The sequence below is a fragment of the Dipteris shenzhenensis genome, chromosome 5, assembly GCF_047967505.1.
Source record: "Dipteris shenzhenensis isolate YYH24624 ecotype China chromosome 5, Dip_SZ_1.0, whole genome shotgun sequence".
NCBI lineage: Eukaryota > Viridiplantae > Streptophyta > Polypodiopsida > Gleicheniales > Dipteridaceae > Dipteris > Dipteris shenzhenensis.
Genome location: NC_141600.1, coordinates 14,083,005 through 14,100,665, shown reverse-complemented (window position 1 = coordinate 14,100,665; position 17,661 = coordinate 14,083,005). Strand labels below are relative to the sequence as shown.

Sequence of the window (17,661 nt, the reverse complement as noted above, 5' to 3'; positions counted from 1 at the left end):
ATCTTCCCACAGAGGACAACATAGCAGATATGTTTACAAAGGCACTTCCTCGTCCCAAGTTCGAAGTCTTCTGACAGGCTTTACACTTGGTTCCCTTTGTTACATGATCTGACATCCCTTGTACATTCATAGGTGGCTATATCCTTTTGGATGAACATGTGCCACCATGATCAGAAAATACCAGGTATTCTGAGACGTTTCCATAATACTTCAGCCCATCCCATGGAGGGGGGTTTGTAGGCCATCTTCTGGTGGTTCTAGTGATGCCCTATAGGCCATGGTATGATAGGCACTTATAGTTTTAGTGCCTTTTAGGCCACTTAGGACACTTAGTCCTATGTGACACCTAGGACACTTAGTCCTAGGGTCTAGGTACAAGTATTTTGTACCCTTTCTTTTCTCTACTCTAGTTGACGTGACGGCTGAATCTATCGACTCTTTGCACTTGCTCTTTCATCATCTAATGATCCTACAAAGGATGCTCAGACTGGAAGCGAGAGTCCACTTACTGCGGAAAATGCCAAGGTGACATCTCGGGCAACCTTAGATTTTCGCACCAGTTTTAGGTGTTCTGTATTCACCCGAACTTCGCTTAGTGAGCAGCCAAATTGCCATGTTATCTCATAGCAATCTCATGTCAGTGATTCAACATTAATATGGACTTTGACAGCACTAATGCTAACTTAGCCACTTAAAGGTAACACAACAAGGCATCAAGATACTATAGCAAGAGACTATAGAAAGTAGGGATATTTTCACAAGAGGCTGAGTGGCTGTATGCTATGGAGAAGCAGTTTGAAAAAGAAGATGATGCAGAACCTTCCTTTCTCATTCCTTCACATCCTTTCAAACTGTCTCTCAAACCTCTCAAGGACACAAAGAAGGAAGCTCTCAAAGCACACAAACACTCAAGAGAACATAAGTGAAGCTCCAATCGATGGAAGCGGAAGCTTTTTGACTCAAAATGAAGATGAGAAGGAGATCTGCAAGGTGAGCTCAACAAAGAATGAAGATGCCTCAAAGGAGGGCTTGTGCCAAAAGCAAGGGCTTGTATCTTGCCAAAAGCAAGGGCTTAGTAGCCCACTAGAACACTCCGGTGTTGTCATAGCGTTTTCCTAGCTTTTCAACCAGTGGCTCCTGCTCCACCAGGTCCGGCTCCACTTTCGCACACCAGCCTGGTACACAAATCCATCCAAGGTAGCACCTAATGGCACCACCACCTTCAGTCACAAACCCACCTTCGAACTCAAGCACTTCTGAAACCAGCATCCTCCAACTCTCCCCTTCATAATGGGTGAACAACCTGAAGTCCTCTAGGCACCAAGCTCCCATGGTCTATTTCAACCCATCCTTCGTCTGGCTAGGTCTGCAACCAAACAACATGCTATCCTAGGCATAAATCCAGATTACCTAGACCGTGAAGCTCCTCTTGTGGTTCTGTGTTGTCCCCCTCTAAGTCACAACGTCCATTTGACCCTGAGTCCTTAGGTCCTATCAAATAATTCCCCTCTCCTTCAACAACACCAGCCAAGCACCCAGATGACTCCAGGCACTCATTCTCAGCAGCACGCAGAGTTGCCACCAAGAAGAGTCCCTCTTTCACCACCAACTAAGCTGCCTCCTCTCGCACCCTTCTTCTTCTTTTCAGCCTTCTTCTTTTTGCAATATTTCACAAAATGACCTAGCTCATCACAATAGAAGCAATTCTTCTCTTTCTTTCTCTTCTTCTTCTTGTCTTCATCTACCTTCATACTTTCTTTTCCGAGCTTCTTGTTGCAGCAGCAATGGAACCAGCTCCTCGAAAGTCACCGGTGATACCCTTTACCCTACAATTCTTGTAGTCACAAAACTACTGTAGCTCCGGGGGAGCATTCCCAACAACAGCCTTGCCATCCTGGTTGAGCTCGTCCTTTGACCAACTGCGCTAGCTGATCTCGCACCACCCTCATCTTGGTGATGTGTTACCAATCCACATTCATCCATTCTCATGCCATATAGCTCCGTCTCGAGGTCCAAGATCCTCGCCTCGTTGTTGAGCTCATACATATCCCTTGGGCCTTAATGTTGTCCAAGGCTCGAAAGAAGAGTCCGCCATCTGTATGTGAGGAAGCACCATATCCACCATCGTACCCACAATGATAGCCAAGGCTTCCGCATCCCCGATTTGCCATGACCTCACTAAAAGAGGGTCTGCTGGTGTCAGCACCGCTACTGTCGTCGATGTGACTGGGGTGATCACGGTGGCCTAAGACAACATCTCTGTCCCCGTCACAATTCCCCACGACTCCCTCAAAACTAAGTGGCTCTGGGCCTTCATTTTCCACAATGGTGTGTGGATAAAAAGGAAAAATATTTTTCACTTGTTGCATGTTGCTGGGTGAGTGCATAGCTATGTACATAGCTAGCTGGTTGTGGAAATGAGCTGTGGGTGGCCTCATGACGGACTCCACACTGAAGATATATTGTCGTGAGATGGAAGACACTTCTACAAGGACTTCTGGGAGATAATGAAGTGCAGTGAAGGAGCACCAAGCTAATCCAGAGCATGGCCAGAGTGTGACGAGGTTTTGTTGTGGGATGATATGTACTCTTCATGGTTGTCCAATGCCATATGTGCAAGAAAGCATGAGTTTTTTGTTGAAATGCCTTGCTTCCAGTGTGTCAGGATTGGCTTCATGGTTGTATGTTAGTCTGTGGGGAACTGAGCATTACATGCTGGTTAGCAGGTTATGTGCATTAATGCCTAAGGTAGGAGTATAGGCACTAATTGCCTTGGTATAGTTTGAAGGAAAGAGTGGGAGAGTGGTGAAAAAGGAAATGCATGACGTGGCTTTAATCAAAGGAGACCACTTGATGATACCCTCATGGATTTTGCATGTGTGGTGGGCAATGACAAGAAAGAGTGTGCTAATATGTTTGAGCATTCTACAGGTGGGAAGGATGTTTGTTTTCTTCTTGATGATCTTGATAATTCATGTGATGGGTTGAGTTTTGCAGCTTCGAAGGTTGAGGCAATAGGGTATGCTGAGAAGTCCCTAATCACAGATTATGAGCTGGTTGTGCCCGTGAGATTTGTGTGTGAGGTTGTGACCTCAAAAGATGTAGCTCATGTGAAGATGGGCAAGACTCATGATATAAGTGTGACGGCTGATAGCCAGTGGAGTTGTGTAATATCTTGGCAGGATAAGATATGGGATCCTGGAGGCTTAGTGAGGAAGTGGATATATGGAGGGAGCTGGTGGCTACATCAAATTGGTGTGTTGTTGATGCCTTTTGATCCAGGAGGATGGTGGATTATGCATATCTGGCAGTGGAGGGTTCAAAGTTATCCTTTTGATCCGGGAGGAGGAAAGCAGAGGCATAGAGCACTAGCTTGCTTTGTTTTGATCCAGGTGGTTTGCTGATGTTTTTCTTTAGCTGCTGGACATGAATGTCACAGCAGAAGAGTAGGGGTTGCTAGAGATGTGTGGATAAAAAGGAAAAATATTTTTCACTTGTTGCATGTTGCTGGGTGAGTGCATAGCTATGTACATAGCTAGCTGGTTGTGGAAATGAGCTGTGGGTGGCCTCATGACGGACTCCACACTGAAGATATATTGTCGTGAGATGGAAGACACTTCTACAAGGACTTCTGGGAGATAATGAAGTGCAGTGAAGGAGCACCAAGCTAATCCAGAGCATGGCCAGAGTGTGACGAGGTTTTGTTGTGGGATGATATGTACTCTTCATGGTTGTCCAATGCCATATGTGCAAGAAAGCATGAGTTTTTTGTTGAAATGCCTTGCTTCCAGTGTGTCAGGATTGGCTTCATGGTTGTATGTTAGTCTGTGGGGAACTGAGCATTACATGCTGGTTAGCAGGTTATGTGCATTAATGCCTAAGGTAGGAGTATAGGCACTAATTGCCTTGGTATAGTTTGAAGGAAAGAGTGGGAGAGTGGTGAAAAAGGAAATGCATGACGTGGCTTTAATCAAAGGAGACCATGCATGCTACGTGAAAAGAAAAGAGGCTTCTCGTCGACAAGCTGGCAGGAAGTCACGTACGCGGAGAGGACAGCTTGTAGGAGGATTCCGGAGGGAGTACGTGGGCTCTCGGGAGGATAGACACATGAACAGAGGGAGATCTGGTTTAGAAGCTTCACGTGAAGGAGAGAGGCTCCTCTGGATGAAAGTGACGACACGATACAGACAGCTGTGTGGGGAAGGCAGTTTAAAAAAGGAAGGGAGGGAGTGCCTTGAGGAGGGAGGCCGTGCTCCATGAGCAAGGGAAGAAGCTGAAGGAGAGCGACTTCACGGGGAGTCTGGAGGAGTCGATGATGCCTCAGGGGGGTCTCTACGATGGAAGAAGGAGTTTGGAAGAGGGAGTCATTGCCTCACGGGAGCCTGAGGATCAGAAGGGTTCTTGCCAGGGGACGCACGTAATTACAGGAGGATTCGAGGTGACTTGATGGGAGCACCTGGCAGCTCCTAGATGGTTGAATGGTCGCCACTACACGAGCGCTGAAGCTGAAGCGTGGAAGGACCTTCGTGATGACGAAGGGTAGCAGCTGTGAGATCTTGAAGAATCTTAGAAGGAGAAGCAATTGATGGTAGATGGACGAGGATGGTCGTCGCTACAACTATCTTCGTGAATTTTCGGTGAGCAAGAGAGGTTCCTAGTGGATGGAAGGTCGTGTGAGCAAGAAGCTAAAACCGGAATGTGAAGGCATACGTACGTGATGAGATGTGGATTTTCGACTGCATGCTTGGCACAAATGGACTCCAAGTGCTCCGTGATGACGAGCTCTATGGTGCGGGTGGCATTTACTGAAGACATTCAGAGATTTGGCTAGGTGTCGTTACTGAAGGGGAGGAGTGCAGAAATAGGACAGAAGGTTGTGAGCTTTGTGTCCTTTGTAAGATGGAAAAGTGCAGGAAGCGGCTATACTCTATAGCCGGGTAGCGGATAGTTGCTTTTTAGGAAAGGAAGCTGTAGCAGTTGGTTGTTCATATGGGATGCTAGAGCTTGGCGACACAGAAGGAGATGTTGTGGCGCAATTATGATCGCATGCTGGGTTACGAGTTGACGCTCCTGTTCAAGGTTAGGAGACTTGGCTATGGAATCTCAACGACTGCAAGCTTGAAGTAGATGGACTTCGAAGGCTTTGTGATGATGAGTGAAGCCGCATTGCTGGGTATCTTCACGAGAACGAGAAAGGCATCGCAGATGCTGTGTGAGTACAGAAGAGGAGGTTGTAGTACTTGGTTGTGGTTGGGAGGTATATGGCGACGTGGTTATCGTGAAGGACATTCAGGCTGGAATTTGCTGGGTGGAAGTGAAGCATTGCTAGTGCATGGGTTAGAAGAGCCATGGAAGAGATCAGTGAGTTTAGCATGCTAGGGAAGCTTCATGTGAAGAGGGGGTCTCTTCTTTAGAGAGTAGGAGAATAGCTATAAGGTAGCTATTATAGCTTGAAGGCAGAGATGAGTAAAGAATGGCATGTTGCATCATTATTGTTGCTTGTTGACGATCTTTGAGGAAATATAAAAGTTTTATGATTGTGGCCACTTTGTGGGTGATTGTCCAATGAGTTGTGGGATTGGATGCATTATGTCTTCGTATGCTTTGTGAGCTTGAGCTCAATCACTAAGAGCTTGTGTTGAGTTGTGTGGTCCACTGGGTTTTTGTTTGAGGGTGTCTGGCTTCTGGAGAAAGTGTGGCCAGAGTGTGAGTTGTATCACGAGGCCTATAGAGAGAAGGATGTTGAATGGATGCCTTTTGCCTTGTGATGGTGTTGTTCGGGTGTTTTGAACGTGGATGAGTGTGGCTGTGAAGGTGGGTTAGGCTCTACTGCTTTTGTCCATCCAACGGGTAATTAGTCCCATCGAGCTTGCCCGTCCCATGAAAATTTGGGATCTAGTATGCATTGGCCATGATAATGAACTGAAAGAGGTAAAGAGTTTAGAGTGTTGTACACCTGCCTAAACCTAAGCCTCCCACCTTGGTACAATCCTTCAGACGCCTGCCTGAATTTGCGCCTCCCGCTTGGATACAATCCTTCATACCTTGAAGCTAATTCCTCTGAACAACGAATCAAGGTCATCCTTCAGCAAGGTCTTTGCCTTCAGGCTCCACTTACCAAGAACTTCCGTCGGGGCTCTGATATCCTATTAGAAATTGGAAATCCCATGAGAGGGTATCCCACAATGGAAGATTGATAGATGAGCCCAGAAACTACATGCGGAAGTGTTTCACTATGGCATCAAACTTCATACAATGTGTGTACTTCACAACCATTCATGTGTGTGTGAAAGCTAGAATAGACAGTGCATCCAAGACAAATATAGAAGCAGCACTTAAATATTTCACAAACTTGACACAACGCATTACCAAAATGTTCTCCTACTATATGCCTGGCACCTCTAGATCTATGAGCCCGCATGCTCCACTAAGACTATGTAGACTTTGTGTCCAAAGATCCCTTCCACCTTGCTGTCCGGAAAGCCAGCCTAGGTGGGCTGCCACTCTTGAGCTAAGTTTGTTACCTATTGTAGGTCTCCTTCACCTCCTGAATGTAGGCCCAAGGATGGCTACTTGCTGCTCCTTTCTGCTCCTCACAGGGCTGCTCCAAGTGATGAAGAATGAGGCCCCAAATGGCCCCTTTTATAGGGGCTGATCCCCTACCAAAAAACCAACCAGCAAGGGGGCATTCTGGCCGACTCAAACAGCCCCTCCACCGACTTTTCTTTGCAGCCTATAATGCCCACACACTTCCAGGCCTTTGGCTGGCCCTGCTTGGCCACATGGCAGGCTGCAACTGGCCCAGGCAGGCCCGCCCATGTCCAGCCTGATTTCCCGGCCTATAGGCCCTCCAACACACCCATGCTTCCTGCCCTTTGTGTCAGCTACAGATCCACCTCTATTCAGGTCACTGCCAGCCTCCGGAAGAGTCCGTACAAGCTGACATGGCATTCAGTACAGATGCTGATATCACCGCTGATGTCATCCAAGACTTGCTTGCTGGTTTTCCCTGTGCAGTCTGTCCTCCCCAACCATGGACAGCATCTGGAACCTTCTCTCCCAGATCTCCCTCCATGGTGGATCTCCTCTGCCAGGTACTTGCCCTCTCTCTCTACTAGCGCACATGGCAGCCCATGTGCTGCCCATGTGGCAGCCCCATGTCCCAACCTATCATACTATGGTCTACCCCCCCTTGCACTCCTCATATGCAGGCTTACAGGTGGGGAGGTGACCATCCCTATTCCAACAGACTAGTGGCAAGATTTGATCAGCCCATAGGCCTATTTATAGGCACTGCAAGGACAAGGACGAGGCCTGGTCTGGGAGGGTCGGCCATTCTAGATCTAGGCAGATCTGACCCAAGTCGGGTCTATAACAGACCAGGGTTGGCAATATCCTTGTCAGCATAGTCCAGCAGGCAAACAGCCATATGAAGTAGTGGTCTATCCCTATAAATACAGGCCCTTATGGTCCTGATCCACTATCCACTGAAGCCCTTAAGGCAGCAGGAGTGTGAAGATCATTGTGCTCATTTTGCATACCCATTTCAGTGTTAATCTTTCCCCAAGATCTGCTAGATGTTTGCAGGGCCTTCTAGGCAGGTTTTCCCAAGTAGGAGGCTTCTCCATTACAAGGCCTGTGATAGGGAGATGCCATCTAAACGTAAACGTAGCTGCATGTATTTGCTTTCTTACAAGCCACCACACCTTTCACATCCTGCTCCTCCTGCTCAAACTCTTTTCCTCGTAGTCATTTCAACATAGATTGGAAAGAGGCGTAGACAGAGTGCAGGGTAGGGGGGGGAGGCAGGGTGGGACGTTGCGTTGGGTTTGAGGGATGGTTCTGCATTTTGAAAAGGCCACTCTGACCCTATTTTTCCTTACAACGTTAGCATCAGCCCCTAACCCCCCTCTTGCTAGACTTTTCAACTTCCAAAATTATACACAGAGCCTCCCTTATAGAGAGAACAGGAAGGAACACCAATTTAAAAGCTTTTCATGATTAGTGTTTATGCATTGTCATCAAAAGAGGAATTTTCCTTTTCTTTTGGAGGGTGAAGGTTTTCTTTAAGGCCAATCCAATTCAAACTTTTGGTTGAGACGACTAAATACATAAGTTCAGACAATGAATTTACTACCTCATCCAAAGTCATGAAAATGTCAGACCTACACATCTTGCTGTGGTGATTTATGTTACAGGATTTCAGTCCTTGGTTTTAGCTCAGCCACCTGAGTTCTCCTATACACAACCGGCAGCCCATAATAGCACCACCTGGTCACATCATGGTGCTTTTTGAACATGTTTGTAACATTTGACATGAATGTGAGGACAAATGCAGCTAAGTGTTGCCAAAATTTTATTTAAATTTCCTTGTATCGAGAGACGATGAAAATAGCCTCTTGCCTGTAAAGGCAAACAGCAAAGCTCCATATGGTGTAGAAAATAAGGAGCTTCACCATTCAACCTAGTATATAGCTTTTTACTAAAGAGCACAAAAACTAAATAACAAGAGAAAACAAGGGGATTCCGGCATTTGGCTAATCGTATGATACTTCAGGAAGTGCATTAAAGTGATGCAGTTCCCTGACCGCAGAAATATAACAGCAATCAACTAAGAGTGTCTTATGTCAAACCAAGCAAACCGCAAACAAAAGCAGCCACTACAACACCATCGCAAACTAAGTTTAACTGTCTTTCTAAATGTCATCGCGCATACCAGGATAACCGCTTCAATTGGTGTCCACTTCAGCACTTTTTGACTCTGAAAAGCTCCGACATCTCCCACCATAACTGCCTTTTTATCAATTTCGTGAATGAGGAAATTGAAAGCTGCATGCCTCAAGTGTGAACGGATTTCTGAGTCTTCATAAATTATTGTTGTTGATAGAGCGAAAACGCAGCCACATCGAAACTTCAGAATTTTTGCATATTTCGTATCGGTCTTCCATTAGCCAATTTCCAAGGAACCTTGATTCTTGGGGTGCACGGGTAGTTTAATTGCTGTGAATCCAACGAACGTGGGCGGGAACGTAAAAGGTCACTGATGGATCGAAAGTTGGCTGAGTTAGACCAATTCACAACGGTGCGACGTTGCATCTTGACAAACAACCTACGCAGGCAACAGAACTGGCATCAATTTCAGCTGATCGGGATGGTTCCAATGCGAAGGCTACCGAGAGACATACACTCGGGTGAGCGATTTTTTACAACCGAGAGCTGAAGAGTGACTTCCGTGAAGCGGAGAAAAGCGAAATGAGGGGAGGAGTAGGCAAGCCAACAGTGTTGATGGGGTTGGGGTGATGAAACAATGAGGTGAGAGAGACGGGTGAAGAAGAAATTGATGAAATGGGGATGAAGAGGGATAGAAAGATACAAATGGGTTTGTTGAGTGGTGGCCTTGTAAATGGATAAAGGTGTATAGTCGTGGATGCTCAATCACCATGTGTTTTGGTGACCATGAGGCTCTCTTTTTGGGCTCTCTTTCTATATGCAACATTGGAACTCAACACCCCTCTCCTTCCTCTCCCTTCTTGGATAAGGTACATTTAGGGGGCCTCCCTCCCTTATCACTTTGTGGTAGCTTTCTAGGAAATGGGAAAATTCAATTCATCCTTCATGTTCTCTTTTGTGCTCAACATGACTTTTTTTTTGGCCTTCCATATTGTGTTAGATTTATATATAGCTTTGTCAGACTAGAATATATCCAATGGTACAAATTCATATATTTGTTGTTCTTACGTTAATATGTTTACCCTCACCCTAACCTATTATAAGTTCATTAAGGGTTACCTTCCACTTCAACCCCTCTTTCTTTCGTTAAGGTAAGACCATTGGCCATTTTAGAAAGTACTTTTTAATAGGCATTAAAGGTTGTGTTTCTTTAGTGCTGCCTCAACTATACTTCCTTTCATTAAAGCATCTTGTTTTCCCACAAAACCACTGAGCTCTTGAGGTCAATAGATTTGTGGGAAAAAAGACTTCTATGGGTTAAAAATGACAAAAATTCTAGCGGTTGCACTAAATTTTTAACATGTAGAATTAGTTTTTCCCGTAAAAACCCTTTTTGCATCATGTCATTTATGTGGGGAAATAGGGTGGAAAAGTAAAAATTGGCCCCATCCATATTCAATTGTATTTCTATCCTCTTCCCTTCCCACCATGTGCTATTAACCAAGGAGGAGAGAGGACACAAGGTATCATTTCATCAGGTTAGGGGGTGGGGACAAGGACACGTGGCATCATTCTATGCTTTCCAATCCCTAAAAAAGGGGATCCCATTCTAACTCTCCACGTCTTCCAAGCACGATCATAGATGGGAGAAAATGTGGCTATTCCCATCCTAGTTTAAGTGGTCTAGGATGGGTGAAGAAGTTGTTATTCCCATCCTAGTCCAAGTGGTCTAGGATGAGAGTAATGAGATTCCTATCCTAAACTCATGCTAGTCCCATCCATGTGCTAAGGCTCTAAAGCCTTAATGGCATGCTGGGAAAAGAGTTTTAATGACAAAAACTAATCCCCCATGTTACATATCATAATGTTTGGTGAAAATATGAATTTTATGTCATTTTCAACCCTCCAATCCTTCCCAAAGTCTTTTTTCCTTGAAACCATTAAAACCATTGACTTCAAGAGAGTGGGGAAAAAATAGAAAGGTGGGAAACCATGTGCCACCTTCATGTCGAATTTCCCATTTTCCACAAAACCACCACAATGTTTGACAACCTTAAGGTGCCTTTCCCCTTTACATAACAATTTTGGGTCTCCCTATAGCTCTCATTGTCATCACCCATCTTTTCACTTGCCTCCACAACACAAGGCCTCCAATGTGTAACATGTTAAACTTGCACCCTACACAAGGCCTCCAATCTGTAGTATGTTAAACTTGCACACAAACTATAAAGAAAGAGAAAAAAAAAACTTGTGCCCTACACATGTCTCCTTTGCTTTTCTGTGTTGCTCTCATCCTCACTTGTTATTTCAACTCTCAAAGTCTTACCCACAAGGTTTAGTTTCATCACATAGTTTATCTATGATTCCTGCAAATACTCTTATAGTTTTTATTATAAGGTTACCTCCCATCTTGTAACATTTCTAGTTCCTCTGATGTATGCACCTATAGGCCTTGGATGAAATCAATGAGTAGCACTTGTTTAAATTTGCTAAAGTCTACTTTAGCAATCCACCTCTTAAATTATGTATAATGTCACATCACAAACTCTTTTACACTTTCTCTTAAGCAAGGATACACAAATTTCCACTTTGCTTCAAATGAAGATGTAGACCAGTTCATATGTTGTTGTAAAGCAAGGGGCTTTGTCAGCCTTAGATGGCCGAAATTGAAGAAGTCTCACAACATGTGCATGTGAAGCTATGCGGCTTAGAAGAATCTTGTCACCATAAATAGATTACTTGGTAAAACAAAGTCACCTACATAGTGTGATAATCAATTAGCTCAAGCCTTGGCTATATCAATCAAGGATGAAGCATATTGATGTTAGAGATCATGTCATCCATAAAAGAGTGCTCAATGGAGATATCACACAAGAACACTGTGCAAGCAAAGATAATGTTATAGACATTTTTACCAAACTACTCAAAAAAGATCTTTTCCACTAGTATTGTTGAGTGCTCGGTTTGACCCTGATGAAGGACATTCCCATTAAGGGCATGTGAAAGAGCAATCCTAGAATCATCATCTGTAAATGCATACTCAAAAAGAGTCCTTGTGGAGTATATGGGGGTGCATCTATGTTCAAAATACAACTTAGTGTACCATTAGTCGAATTGGTGTCTCTAACTCTCTCCTTCTCCACACTTCATGTTAGTGTGTGTGACTTAGTTCTTTTACATGCCCAACTCTACCTCCATTCTTTTCGTAAGGAATATTCACTTTGAGTGCAAGAATGCACTCTATAAAGCCTTTAGTAATAAGTATGCTAATTCACATTTTCAACATGGTATTGATTTGGAACACATTGATTTTTCCAAATCATATCACCTTTTTATTATGTTTTATCAAATTTTCAATAACTTAGGGCCACTTTACATCAATATATGACTATGCAAAGCATGCAAAAGATGAAAGTAGTTTGATATGCAAGGAAAGCACAATAGTATTCATTAATAAAGTTGAAAATTTATCTTGGACTTAGATACAAGAAAACCAATGTCACAACAACTTTAAAGATATCAAAATGTTCTTTATCACTATCTTAGAATATCTAATGTTCAACGAAGACAATGGAATGTTCAAGATGATATTTCAAAAAAGTCAAAAAATATGCAAGATACAACAATAGTTAATTTCAAAGTGTCAACATTTATGACACCTCTAAAGAGAATCAAAATCAATTACTACTTCAATATAAATTAGATGTTACATTACGTTAGTCTCAAAGAAAAAGTGCATTGACATTTCATGAAGAGAACCATGCAACAAATCAATCTACATCATCAACAACAATTGGATTTGTTAATAATTCAACATGAAGATAGCAAATATATGCATAGCAAGAGGCCCATTTTCTTCTATTGGGGACCAAGAAAATGTTGGTCGTTTATCGAATAACCAAGAATAGCACCATGTGCTAAGAAAACTACATATCATTGTGTTGATCTTCTTGCTTCATGATTACGGGCATAATCATTATCAGAATATCCATGTAGTTATTGAATGACTTCCTTTACACTCTTTTTGTTTTTTGCTAGAAAAAGGAGTCTCCTGAGTAGCTTAACGCCAAAAACAAAACCACCGGTCTTATTTGTTTGGGCTAGATCTTGAGGACGTGCTCTTCAATGATTGTAACCTGGAGCTTGAAGACGTGCTCTTCAATGATTGTAATCCTTTGCAAAGGGATGATTAGATGGGCTGAATTAGTGTGGTTGCCTCCCACATGCATCCCTTTTGGGTTAGGTATGGAGAAGTGGACACCGACGATGTTTGATGCCATGATGGATAATATGATATAATGGATGATTGGATGGGCCCATATGGGGTGGATCTCTGGCTCAAGTATGGGGCATCTTCTCACTTTTAGCTCGATGTTACTCCAAAGAGGCTGGGCTTTGGGTTGGCAGTTAGAGTGATTCGCCTGCCACCCTAGGTAGTACTCACACAATTGCATCACTGGACACTGCATCACATTACTAAACATTGAATCAGTGCATTGAGCCTTTTGGGGTAGATCTCTCTTTCATGTTGCAGTGGGCAGGAAGGTTGGCATAAAACCGGTCATGATCTTGGTACATAAATGCACAGATAGAGATTACACCCCCTCCAAATCCCCTTTGAAATCACTGACATCCGATTCTCAAGAGCAGGCTCCTAGACAGGTGAGCTTGTTCTCTACCACCCCTCCTCATGAGTTGGACTATGGTCAGTTGGAACATGCATGGCGTTCCACGACCATGCACCTAGTTAGCCAAAGTACAACAAGAGTTGTAGAGAGTAGTGGTTGGATGGGATATGGATTTTCTTTTGATTTAGGAGCACATATTCTTCTTCTTTTTTTTTTTGGAGCACATATTCTTAGCAGCAAATATTGGATGTCACCACCACCTCCTCCTAGGTAAGGGCCCAGAGGTTTGGTCACTATAGTAATAGACAGAAGTGGTGGGGTCTAGATTTCAATCTCTAAGACAATAGCCCCAGAGGCAAGCTCATTGCAGGCAGGGCAGTTTGGATGGGGGCTAAGTCCAAAATCGGGATCTTGAATGTGTATGTGCCCACTTGTAGGCAGTGTTGCCCTCCTTTTTGGGGATGGTTGACAGAATGTCTTCTAGAGGTTAACTCTTGGATTATTGGAGGTGACTTCGACAATCTAGAGTTCATAGAGGACGAACAGTGTAGATCCTCCTTTCCTGAGATGCAAGCAACAGAGAGGAGCACTTGGGAGCAGTTTATTTTCGTGGTCAGTGGTGGTAGAGACCCCTAGAGGGAGGCAGAGTTTACTAGTATTCCTAGAAACCTTCATTTTTCTTTTGGACAGAGGAGGCATGACAGCTTGTTGGAGCACCTCGACAAATTTTATGTTGGGGACTAGGCATTGCAGGCTCCACGGGCATCTTAGCAAGCACCACTATGTCAGATCACTCTCCAATTGTACTCCACCTAGAGCAGCCTCATCAGGGACTCCCCCAAAAGGGCTTCGCATTCTAGACGATCTCTTACAAGAGGCAGAGGTTTAGCAACAGGTAGTAGCCAATATCTGGAGGCAGCCACGTGGGGGGGGGGGGGGGGGGGGGGCTCAAAGAGGGTTGGGCACCGTGGATAGTTGATACAATCCATGGAGTAGCCAGGAGATGCAATCCCAGGACCTTCAACGAATGCATGCTCTCCAGCCGAGGGAGAGAGCATTGCAAAAAGACTTGGCATCCATTGAGGGGCTTAGAGAGCAAGACTTAAGTTCCCAATGGCTCAGTGATACATATGAGAGCGTGCGGCTTGACTTGTAGGCCACGAGACTCGTCAAGCTAAGTTCTCGTACCACTCCTCTAGGGCTAGTTGGGTATAATAAGGGGATAGGGTTTCCAAATAGTTTTTCCATACCACTGAGTCGTGGTTAGCTGGGAATCAACTTTAGAGGCTGAGGGACAAGAACGGACAGATGCACATGGACCCTTGAGCTGACCACAGATTTTTAACAGCAGTTGTTTCAATCACAGGAGGAGTCACCGATGGCTCTGATATCTCAAGAGGCAATTTGCATTAGGTTATAGTGGTTGTCCCACAGAGCTTGAGTAGACAACTAGAGTCCCCATTGATAGATGAGAAGCTTTGGGAGGCTCCCTCCTCAAAAGTGCCATGGGAGGATGGCTTGGCCCCACCGACCTTTTTCTATTATTTTTGGGAGCACATATGCACTCCGTTCTGCCTGGCTTGCCAAGAGATTTTTTACTTAGGCTCCCTCCTGCAGTGCTTGAACCGAGGCTAGATATGCCTCATTTTGAAGGGGGGAGATAGATCTGATATCAAGCAGTGGAGAACTATCACCTTATTAGACACTGCTTACAAGATCTTGTCCAAAGCCTTGAGCTTTGTGATTAAGACCCTGACAAAATATTAAGAGGGGAGAGGAGAAGAGTGGAGATGAGGAGAGAGGGAGCAGTTAGAGAGCACACCACAAATGACTAACTGTACACTAGATTTAGTTGAAAATATAGAATATCTACAAACCCTTTTAGGGTTAGGGTTAGGGCATCTAACCCTTTCCTTTATAGCACTCTATTGGGTTAGTGATATGCACATATCTAACACATGATGTTGAGATGGTTTCTCAACACCTTCCCTCAAGATCAACATCATGAAGTAGGCCTTCCCTCAAGATGATGACTCTGGGGAATCAAAGAAGGACTAAGCATTACATTTCATCACACCCCTTTAATGGGGATGTCCTTCCTCTGAGTCCAAACCAAGAGCTTGTTAGTGCTTCTTGAAAATCTCTTTGCCAAGTGGTTTGGTTAAGATGTCTGCAACATTCTCTTTGCTATCACAATGTTGCAGTGTGACATCACCAAGTAACACTCTTTCTCTAATGAAGTGCTCTTTGACATCAATGTGCTTTGTCCTGGGTGATATACTAGATTCTTGGCCAATGCTTGAGTCGATTGATTATCACAATATATTGTTGTTGGCTTTGATTCATCAAAGTAATCTATTTCTAACAATAGTCTTCTAAGCCATATAGCCTCACATGCACATGTAGTGAGTGACCTATATTTTTCTTCAGTTGAAGACAAAGAAATAGTTGGTTGTTTGTTTTGACAAAAATGATATAGCACCTTGACCAAGGAAAAATGCATATCCCTATGTGGATCTCCTAGTCTCATGATCTCCGGCATAGTCATTGTCATAGTATCCATGCAACCTTAGATGACATTCTTTGTATTCTATTCCAAACTCTCTTATACCTCTAATGTATCTCAAGACTCTTTTGGCTGCATTCCAGTGAGATTGTTTTGGACTTGACATAAATTGTGCTAGTGAACTTATTGCATAACAAATATCTGGCCATGTGATAGTCAGATATATAAGAGATCCAATGATTGCCAAAAGAATCTATCATTGAATATAGGCTTTTTTGAATCTTTTGTAAGTTTCAAACTTTGTTACATGGGAGTGGCTACAATCTTGCAACCTACCATATGAAACTTCTCTAGTAGATTGTCAACATATTTTAGCTTACTCATCAAGGTGCTACCTGAATCTCTCTAGAACTCAATTCCAAGACAATAGTACATAATTCCAAGATCTTTCATGTCGAACTCTGCAGATAAGTCTTGTTTCAACTGTTTGATGAAGCTATCATTGCTTCCGGTCACAATCAGATCATCTATATATAAAAGTGCAATAGTGATGTCTTCCCCTTGAACTTTGTAGTAGAGAGTATGATCTGCATTGGATTTCATGTATCCCAGGCTAGCAAAATATTTGTTGATTCTATTGTACCAACTTATGGGTGCTTGGTTTAAGCCGTAGACCCAACAATATCTGCTGTAGTCATCGATGAAAGTAACAAGCTGCTCCAAGCGCTCCTTAGAGGCCACTGCTACTGCAGTGAATTGTCTATATAATACAGGCCGCCTATAGGACTGATGACCAACCTCTTGTGCTATCCATAGCCCTAGTGCTTGGAAGTGCAGCCCCAAGTTGGCCTAGGTAGAGTACTATGAATCTCCAAGGAGCTATTGTTAGCTTATCTCGTGAACTAGCCCAGCACGCAACAAAACAGCCCATTGATGCTGCGGGTCTCAATATAACCCCATACATTTGTATGTATCAAATCAAGAATACCTCTAGCTCGAGAGGTGCTTCTACAGAATTTGGTTTGCTTTGTTTACTGAAGCAACATGCTTCACAAACTTGTGACTTGAATGTCCACCACAATGATTTCATCTTCCTCGAAAATTCCCTCGATTGCTACTGGATTGACCACCTTGGTCGTACTGCTTCTTGCGACAATCTCATTCATAGTACCCAAACTTATGATAGTAATTACACTGAATGATTAATGCATTGGTGGATGCATTCCCTCGTCCTTGGAATCTTCCTTGGTTGGAATGATTTCCTCTTGGATTTTGATGCTGATGTTGCTGATGCTAACTTTGACTTTGATGCTAACTTTGGTGTTGATGATGACCACATCATTGGAATTGTCTATCGCTGCCTCTGCTTCTATCTGAAGCTGTGAATGCTTGATCATTGGAATGATCTTTGTATGCATGAATGGATTTCGTCCTGAGTTCTTCACCAAGTAAAATTGATTGTAGTTCTCCCAATGTCAGAATTTGCCATTGAATGGCAATACTCTAGACTACATTCTTGTATCCCTCTCCTAGTCCATTCAGGATGACTTGCAACAAGTTGATTGTTGTAATCCTTGATTTTGAGTATGTAAGCATGACCAGTTTCATTGTTGTTGCGGAAACTCTACTTTATCTGGTTTCTTAGTGTGAGAATCCTGGAAGTGTTCTTGGACTCGTAAAGAGCTGCGAACATATCCCATGCTTCTTTTGATGTCTTGACTGTGTTGAGGTGTCCCAACATGACATCTTGGACATTTTGCTTGATCAAATGATATGTGCTCAAGCAATGGCAAGATCAGCTACTAAGGTGCGGTCATTGTTGGTCCCCTGTTGGTGTAGCTGTAGATCTTGTGTGGC

At 43.7% G+C, this 17,661-nt stretch overlaps 1 protein-coding gene across 2 annotated transcripts in view; it reads right to left on the bottom strand.

The window, feature by feature from the left end:
- The window catches only part of KEA3 (K+ efflux antiporter 3), a 62,854-nt gene extending 53,427 nt beyond the window's left edge, over positions 1-9,427 (bottom strand). For both annotated transcript variants that reach the window (XM_087374599.1, XM_087374600.1), the window contains exon 1: positions 8,717-9,427. In XM_087374599.1, coding sequence (XP_087230725.1) covers positions 8,717-8,788 — 72 coding nt within the window. In that variant the 5' untranslated portion in view covers positions 8,789-9,427. The remainder of the gene's footprint in view (positions 1-8,716) is intronic.
- Positions 9,428-17,661: the final 8,234 nt, after the last annotated feature.